A 9947-nucleotide genomic window follows, 5' to 3' on the forward strand; every position below is an offset into this window, starting at 1 on the left:
CCACACCCGCCTCATTCATATAACACAAGAAGTAAAAACACTACGACAAATAGTCTCAGTATTGCAACAAGCGCAACCAATGAAACAAAGGTGTAAGTTAAATTCCAGCTTCAATGTACTCATAACAACATTTACAAACTATTACAATCATAATCATCTTTTGTTACAGACACAATCATCCATAGCGTTGCAGTATATGACACATTACACCTACAATAGAGTAAATTACATAAATGATTAGGGACTAGTTTCGACCTAGTACTAGGTCATCGTCAGCCTAAAGCAAAATTAAAACACAAATACCGAAGAAATTAAACAATGTAAAGACATGTAAGGTCTTGTAAAAGTACATACCATGTGAGATATTGTGCAACACTATGTTAAAAAATAACTCTCTGAAAGAGATTCATAATAAGTCCAGTGCACATTAAAAAGGTTGTAGATAGGAATCCTTGAGTTGCTGGATAAGGAGATTACAATATGCTGGCTCCTTTAAGATACTGGTATCCAATTGAAGAACCTCTGAGTACTAGTACTTTTCTTAAACAATCTTCCATATTCCCACATCCCTCAGCCCCACCTTAACATCCTCTCCCCTCCACCTTTTTCTCCTTCTGTTCTTTTTCTCCCTTCTCCTCCTCAAGATTTCCTCTGAACCTCACCCACCCCTATTTCTCTCATCAGCTTATTACAACACGCGTTAATTCCCTTTATTTAAATATTTTCTTCCACCTGACCAAATTTGTTTGTTTGTTTCTTTCTTTCTTTCCTTGCTGTCATTTATTCAGAGTCAAATGTATGGTCCACATTGAACTGCGAATTTATATCCACCTTTATTTAACGCCATATATGTTAATCCTCCTCGCATAACATCCATCGTCCTTAAAGATTCTAGAAACAGAAGAGCTTTCTTCTAGCATCTTACTTCGCATCGACATTTATTTCAAGTTTATAAACATCTTAAGACAATGTTACGGTACTGTAATTTCAATTGATCTCTGAATGAACAACAGCATCGCTTGAAAACCAACCTTTTTCGATTTCCATGACCAAACACTTAAGGATTACTTTTACAACTTCTTACTTTTATACAGCGCACTGGACCTTTTTATGGATCTCTATTTTTTAACATAATGTAGCGCATCTCTGGATTCTTAAGCCTCCACGCGCAACAATTACCTTCCTTCAAGTTCCAAAAAACTGAAGAGCCTTTCCAGCATCCATGTGTTTTTACGTCTATGAATATCTTAACAAACGACGTAACTTCATCTCAGTTGTTCTTCGAATATACAGCAGCAAATTTAAGAAGCCAGCATATGTTGAATTCCTTGACCTACAACTGAAAAGTTTTCCATCCCTATCAACTTTTTAATGCTACACGGTGCTCTGGTCTTTAATCATAAATAAACGACGTGACTTCGGCTCAGTGGTTCTTCAGTTAGATACCTGCACCTTAAAGGAGCCAGCATATTGTAATCTCCTTATCCAGCAACTCAAGGAATCCTATCTACAACATCTTTTTAATGTGCACTGGACTTATTATGAATCTCTTTCAGAGAGTTATTTTTTAACATAGTGTTGCACAATATCTCACATGGTATGTACTTTTACGAGACCTTACGTGTCTTTACATTGTTTAATTTCTTCAGTATTTATGTTTTAATTTTGCTTTAGGCTGACGATGACCTAGTACTAGGTCGAAACTAGTCCCTAATCATTTATGTAATTTAAACTCTTTACATTTTGTATTGAAAAGGTGGGCCCAAATAATACATTAATTTACTCTATTGTAATCACAGTTCAATATGGATCTATCAATATGAAACTTATTTCATTTAATATCACACCTATGTAACAATTATTGGTACCCCTTTAAACTACGCTTAACAACAATCTGACCAGTAAATATAGGCCAACTTAAATCAGTTGAAGATTGTAGAGACTACAAGTATGATGCAGACAACAGAGTATAATAATGATGTAGTTCTCATTTAACGAAAACACAATAGAAAAAAATACTGCAAGTTTAATCCTTTAACTTTCACTAATTTAATTTGAAACTTTGATAAATACACTAACAGTATTTGAAAAATCAAGAAACAAATGAGAATTAGCCAAATCTTTCAATTTAATTGGCATATTTAATATTACTTGGTCATCAATATTATGTCATTAGCGTCTAGTCCATTAATGATAATTTTAATTGTCAAAGAAAAAATGTTTTTTACTTTTTAAGTATTGACGATTTTTTATCAATATTATGTAATTAACGTATAGTCCATTAATGATACAATTTAATTGTCAATTTTACTTGTTTACTTTTTAAGTAGTGACAAAAATTTATTGTGTAAAATATTTTCAGTGAACAAAATAATTATAAATAACTTTTAATGTATGACTCAACCTTGAGAACTTCGTATAAAAGATGGCTGAAGATGCTCGATACAGTGAGCAAAACATGTCCCAATTAACGTTTGTATTGTAATGTCCCTTCAGAGACAATAAAAGTTTTATGTATTGAATTGAGTGAATAATAAAAACAAGAATTGTAAATACTAGATGCCACTTCACCCAAGCTATCCTTATGAATTCCATAACCAGAATCACCGGCTGTAGGCTGCTTATCCATGGGCAACAGAGCCGGTTGGAATTTGCTTGGATGCCATTTACACAGTGTTTGAAGTACCTTCGGTTCCTCACCTTGTCAGAGTGCCTTTTTTTAATTGTAATTTTTTCAGGGCGTCGAACCATGTGGATCTTGGGCACCATATTGTATGAGCCTGCATGTAATGGCAGTAGTGTGGAATGTTGTATGTGAGGAAAGAAAGAAATGTCAGAGTGCCTAGTTAGGTGCCTCCATGAACAGTACATTGACCTGATGTTATTCTCGAATTGGTCACCAGTCTTAAAAACAACTCAGTCGCCTCCACACATTGGAGGCTTTTTGAGTCCTAGTCATTTTATAGAAAATATACCATTGCAAATTAGATCAACTGACTATTTTTAACTTATAATCATTCTCATCATCATTTTGTTTTAATTCTAGTCATTGAGTAAATTTTAGTCTGTCACTTCATTTCATTTCATCTTTTACCATTAGGCGCCAGTGTCCGAGATGTTAGGTCCCTTATGCATTTCAATCTAGAAACCAAACTCTTCTTCAGACCCATGACAATGTAGAACGAAAACCATTAATGGCATTAATTGCCACTTACTCCATAGTAAGTGGACTCAAGATAGAAAGACCCTGCTAGAAATGAAATTCATTCCACGGTCATCAGAGTCAAGGAGAAAGATGTTAAGACTTAATAATGGAGGGTAGCCATGTTCTACTCAGTATATACGCATCATCTTTATTAAAATTATTCGGGTGTTTAGCAATTTCTATCACCTCACTAATGATTCTAGCTGTAAAACGTTTCTCCTTACTAATGACAGCATCAAAAATGATTTGATAGTCATTATGTACTGGATGCTCTGCAACAGCAGACATCTCTGGCTAGCAAAGACTTAAGTGCCTGCGATTTTCGTTAACTCTCGTAGTTACCATCCTACATGTTTGACCAACATAAACTGATCTACAGGAACGAGGGTTCATATATATTTCAGCCCAGTTTAAACCAATAGGAACTTTAACAGATTGCAGGCATTATTTGCCTATGATGATACTGATGTTAAAGATGGTCTTGATATTGTACCTTCTGAGAATATTACCAATCATATTTGTGACAGATTGTACTTATGGAAAGAAGGCCAACTCAAAGGAGGAAAATCACATGACAATCTGTCTTTTGGCTTAAGATGTAGCACTTCATCAACCTGTTTCTTTGAATAGCCATTCCTCATTAATGTTTTGGTTAGGAATTCATGTTCACCATTTAACTTATCCTGTTCACAAACCTCCCTTGCTTGACTGATAAGGGTGTTAAGCTTTTGACAAGAATGGTGGTGAGAGAAACCATGAAGATATCTATTAGTATGGGTGGGTTTGCATTAAACCTAATGACCTAAAGTTCCATTGGATTTTCTAGAAACCAAAACATCCAAGTTCATGTTCACCATGAGGCCAAATAATAAATGTGTCATTGACATATCACAAACATATTGAAGGCTTGAGTGGGCAAGATTGAAGAGAGCACTCTTAAAAAATCATACATATAGAAATTAGCGAAGACCGGTGCCAGTTGCGAACCCATGGCAACACCATCCATTTGTTCACATATTGTACCATGAAAACTGCAGTACTTTGTGGTGAGGACAAGGTGAAACAGATTAACAATGTCATCAGAAAATATCTTATCCATCAGACAAGGTGTCCATGATTGGAATACTAGTGAACGAGTGGTTGTAAAAGTCTGTGATTTAAAACAGTCATCATCATCATCATCATCATCATCATCATCATCTAGGTATTGGTTACCTACTGATATCAGACAAATTTGTTTCTTTACAGATTTTGGAGGAATTGAAGACTAAGATTATGTGGGGAGATAAACTGGATTGGCTGGTCAGCAAGATGGCAACACTCTCGACTGCATCTCCAGCTCACATTAGGAGAGTCATCGATGGAGCAGTTCAACGTTCTGTTTCGCTGACGAAGTATTCTTGGGACTATGAAGGTCGCCTAAAAGCACCAGTGATGTTGTTGCGTCCCAGAGCAACTGTATACAACTTAGCAAATGATGACTATGGTCTATCTAAGGTACTGGCTACATGATTTCATGAGCCTGTTTATGTATTTTATTATTTTGATCCTACCTGCCTGTGTACTTTTCTTCCTGAATTGGCTTTACCATTCTTATGCTAAAGCACACTTTTTGACTGATAGTAGAAGTTCCTGCTGTTAAAAAATGCCCAGAAAGATTCCTCAGGCTTAAAATTACCCTTCTCTTTGTCAGGTAGTAAGACAAGAGGTGTGAAGAGTTCACTATATCTTCCTCCTCAACAAAGATTTTACAGTCCTCATTGTATTTTTGATTCCTTCACCCAAGAGAATAACTTCTCAGGTTCAGATTTGTCTGACATCGCTTCCACTTTTGCTAGGTTCCTTCCGTGATTTTTCCTATTTGCCAGGCTGAGTAGCTCAGATGGTAGAGCGCTGGCCTTCTGACTCCAAGTTGGCAGGCTCGATCTTGGCTTAGTCTGGTGGTATTTGAAGGTGTTCATATACGCTGACCTTGTGTCGGTAAATTTATCATCACGCAAAAGAACTCCTGCGGAACAAAGTTCCGACAGCTCGGTGCCTCCAGAAACCATAAAAGTAGTTAGTGGGATGTAAAAGAAATATTATTCTCTCTCCTGTCCTTTGGTGAACTCTTGTTCTCTTTTGACCCTGATGGTTTTGCAAGGCCTAGGAATTCTTTCATTTGTGTACCCCTCATAGATCTTCCTTTTATTTAAATGTCAGTATCTGTATTATTCAAAAGGTTGGACCTTTTCCATTTTATCCTCTAATTACTGTAATGATAATAGAGGATAGTGGCTCAGTTGTTCTTCCTCTTAAAGAAAGGATAATCAGCACAAGCTGGTAGTTTGCATTGTAAGTCACCTTTTACAACAAGTAGGGATTCCATGAACGTATTGTATGGCCACTGTCGTAACTCCAACAAGAAAGGGGAAGGCATGAAAATGAGACTTCCTAGACCTGGAAAAATTTTGTAGCATCGGGGTTAGGAGAGAACAAGAATTGAGTGAAGGAAGTTGGATAGGAAGGGGATTGTGAGGATTCTGGCAGAAGTAAGGGGGCACAATGCCAGACTCGCTAGAGTATCCGTGAACACCACACCACCCTCCCAGTCGCGAGTCTCACTGGTGAGATATCATATCCTTGTAACCATTGTGCAAATCTATTTTCTTTTCTTTTTCCAGTGTTTGTTTTATATTGTGCATCTGATGGTTCTTTATTCCTTTTGCAGTTCTGCGAGCGCATCGAGGCAATTCATGTTGTAGAAGGGGATCATTCAAAGATACTTGAAAATCCGGACACATCAAAGTACATCAATGAATTCCTTGGAAGTGAAAAGGTGGAGAAATCATGAACATTCACTGCAGAAACATGTTAGTGACCTGGTGTTAAAATAAAACAAATCTGTTTTTGTAGTTCTGTGTTTATGAGTTTCTAAATGGTTGTTAATTTACGCATGTACCCTTAAAAGAACTTCCTGTATCCTACCTAAGACAATAATGCCGCTCTTGGGGTTTGAGGTGTGATTGTCTACTCCCCATAGACGGCCAGTTTGGCATGAGTCCTGTGAGTGAACGATTTTAGGGTGAAACAGTTAATATCAGCCACTAGGTAATAGGAGATTTGGTTCAAGGACCAAGGATGGTCCAATTTTTAGTGTTCTTCTTAGAAAATGACTGTTTAAAAGGAAAGCCCTAACAGTTTCCTAAATATGAAAAAGAAAAGTGCACTTATGACCTAAAAAAGAACACAAATATGACTTAAACCTAAATTTTAAAAATACCCTATCAATAACGTCAAAACATATTTCTTGAAATAGAGAAAAATGGATTTAAAGCACATGAATGTCCAACCCTTGTCTTGTTCCTTTATGGAGTCAGGTATTAAGTGAGATGAATCTTTGCAGCAAGTTTTGACAACTGATTCCATTTTCTGACTGAACTTCATCAGAGAAGTTAATGAGATGAAATAAATGACATGATATATGATAGTAGTGAGAGAGAGGGTGAAACCCAGTGCAGCACACAGCCTACTCCTATCAAATAGCACCAAGGGGTCTGTTCTAGGTGTTAACGTCTGCATCCAGTGGATGAATCACCTTTGTAATTTATAATGAATCACCAGCAGCAGTGTCATATGTCCTCACAAAATATGAACACTGCGGAGGGGTTTGCAATTAAACCCATGGTTTTAGTACACAATCCAAGGCTTAGGAATTGTATACCACTACCTTTCCTAGCCAGCTGACCAACATTCTGATGGAGAAAATGTTTTCCTCCAGTGGGACTTGAACCAACTAACGATGGTATCAGATTATAAAGACGATGGTGATCACCAGGCGGGCAAGATCATATTATTATTACAGTTCTGATCATGTCTCTAGAAAATTCAAATATTAACATTTGGTTATAATGAGAACCCTTTCACCTATTCATCCAATGTTGCCAGGTCTCTGGAGAGGAAATATTCATACTCACCATATCCAATATCCGCATTTTCAGAAAAAATCCTTTCAAAAATGGTTATTTCATTAACGTATGTAAATATTTATATAAGCAAAGTGAAGATAGAATACTCTTTTCTTCCAAGTCTATATCCTCTTCCACTTTTCCAGAAATCTACGAGTTCTGGTTTTGACAATCCCTCCTTCTCATAATTACAAAATTAGCTGAAGATGTTGTTTCATTGATCTAGTGCCTTAATAGGATATACTTTTGTGTCACATTTCTTGATTTTAAAATATTTAACTATGCATGGGACTGTTCATCGGATGTTCCTAAAAATGGCAGGTGGCAAAAGAAATTTAATAAGGAGACTTTATTCTTTGAAAGGAAGTCTTTTCACAGTTTCTTCAAAAGCTATCTGGTAGAACTGAATACACTTTTAAATTATTCAATTTGATGTTGACCTAACAAACCCTTCATTTGATTTATAGATTCATCTACAGTGGCTCCTATTCTAATTTCACTAGGTGCCACCCAGTCCAACAGTTCTGCAGAAGTAGAAATTTTTCTGACGCATGCATTGGGAAAACTCGGAACATAAGATGAAAACCCGCTTAAACCCAATCCTGATGTAACTGGTTTCCAGTGGTTACATGACACATAGTAAAGAAAAGGAAATATTAACTTACACAGCACTTTAACACCTTTAGCACAAAATAAAACATCAGATGAACTGCATCAAGTATAAACAAATGAACATTAGGCTGGGCAACGTGACGACTATAGAAAGGGTGTGGAGCGGTATGGGAACTCTACCAGGGCCTTTGGGAAATGTAGGTTTAGGGTTTCTAGAAAAATCAACGGTGATCTCTTGATCTGCGATATTATTTTCCAAAATAAACATTACAAAGAAAATTTAAAACAAAATCCATCAATTCAAAAATCCAGGTACGATATTTCAAAACAAAAAATTAGATGAAAATTGCCAAGGGCATTTACAAATACAATATTAAGTGATGGTTAACGAGCTTTCAGACAATCGCGCCACATAATGGAAACAAGGGGAAAATTAGAAATAGTTAACCTTGACACAGAGGCCAGTTCAACCTGCTTCCACACCAAAAACACTTCTGATGCAGGGCAGAGGAAAAACCAGCATGCATCAAGGGATACAAGGTTACTGGAGCAGAGGTGCCAACTATTATGGATTATCCGAAATTATTACGGAAAAGCGACATTGACATCAAAAAAATAATTTCTACGGGAAAAAGGAAAAAAATCGAGGAATACTGCTCAATCCTCCTTGTTTCAATGCTTGTGAGTTGGCAACAATACTTCAATCATCACTTTAGTTTGCTACCCATGAGCATTGTGAAATTCATTGTAAAGGAAGGAGCTGTAGGTACCCAGCTCTTCTCCACTATAAAATGTAATGTTGTATTATTGCAGTATTAAGTGTACTTGACAGTAACTCTCCCACAGAATGAGTTTTCATTGTTAATAGGAAAAACTAAAGGAATTCAGACCTACATTAAGAACATCTACACTGAAATTACTTCTTGTTCAGAAGACGAAAATATCATCCCAGGGGGAAGGACGCATCTAGAAAACCCGCATTGATAAGTAGCTGCTGTTTGCGAGAAAAAAAGAAAAAAGCTATAAAGAATGTTTTATGACAGAATTGACTGATAATGTGCAACTTTTATTGTATAATATGACATAATTTAGATTAGATTTCTGTCGAGAAGGGAAGAAGAGGTGTCATTATCGAGGAATGATTTGGATTTGACTCAAAAACTTTGTGATGGGAGGTGGGGATTACTGAAAATCCCCTTCAAAGGTTGGCACCTCTGCTGGAGGCAAACCCCGAGGGAAATAAAATTAATCTTCTAATTTCAAGGTTTAAAAAAAACTAAAAGAAAAGGGGAATGCTTCCAAAATCAAGCAGGCAGGCCCAGCTGAAAAGCTAAGGCACCTGAATAATTGAGTGGCGAGTCTGGGCGAGTAGGGGTAAACTCCTATGTGAAAATACAAGCAAACATTAATTAAGATGGAAATGAAACCTACAGTGCTTACACCAAGGCAGCCCATCCTGGGAGGGAGGATCGCCGACGTACATCTGATCTCTGGACTGATGAGAAACGAAAAAGACCACGAAATCTTGCCTCTCTTAAGAAGGCAAGGCTGGCCCCAGTGCGATCCTGGAGTAACCAAACAGACCACAGAAGTTTCCCTCTCGGCACCCAGATCTGACAGTCAAAACCCCTTACCAAGCCGCGATGTTTTCACAATATTCCAGAACATCACCTAACCCTAATCGCAAACTTTCCATCTTCCAAAATTAGTAAAAACATGCTTCTAGAATCGACAGGGGCAGACACACCCTGTTCTGAAAGTCTGCATCTTGAAAATTTCCAGATCATTACAAAATATCACTCAACAATAATAATAATAATTTACAATTTAGTAATTACATTTCCACATTTAGATGGATAAAAGGAATACAAATATAATATTTTACACCATATAGTAAACATTTCTTTGAAAGAGACATATTCCACAGGTCTCACTGAAGAGACCCAAATCTGTGGATTTCACTTGCGACACATTCAAACATTCAAAAACAATAAAGGTGTTTTTTAATCCATCTATTCAATACTTTTATTTTCACTTATAGTGGTTACATAAACAGACTATCAGTTAAATGGGACATGTTTTGCCCTCAAAAAGGGCATCTTCAGCCTAAAAACAATCTTCAAGAGTACATCTAATATTAAATATGGAAGCTAAAAGTTCAGCTAATTACGACAAATCGGGAT

General features: G+C 36.7%; 1 protein-coding gene across 2 annotated transcripts in view; it reads left to right on the top strand.

Annotated features, from left to right (window-relative positions):
• LOC136883437 (fatty acid synthase) overlaps positions 1 to 6106 on the top strand; it is an 844467-nt gene extending 838361 nt beyond the window's left edge. For both annotated transcript variants that reach the window (XM_068229660.1, XM_068229661.1), the window contains 2 exons: positions 4454 to 4702; positions 5916 to 6106. In XM_068229660.1, coding sequence (XP_068085761.1) covers positions 4454 to 4702; positions 5916 to 6038 — 372 coding nt within the window. In that variant the 3' untranslated portion in view covers positions 6039 to 6106. The remainder of the gene's footprint in view (positions 1 to 4453; positions 4703 to 5915) is intronic.
• The last annotated feature ends 3841 nt before the right edge of the window (positions 6107 to 9947 follow it).

The sequence above is a fragment of the Anabrus simplex genome, chromosome 11, assembly GCF_040414725.1.
Source record: "Anabrus simplex isolate iqAnaSimp1 chromosome 11, ASM4041472v1, whole genome shotgun sequence".
Lineage (NCBI taxonomy): Eukaryota > Metazoa > Arthropoda > Insecta > Orthoptera > Tettigoniidae > Anabrus > Anabrus simplex.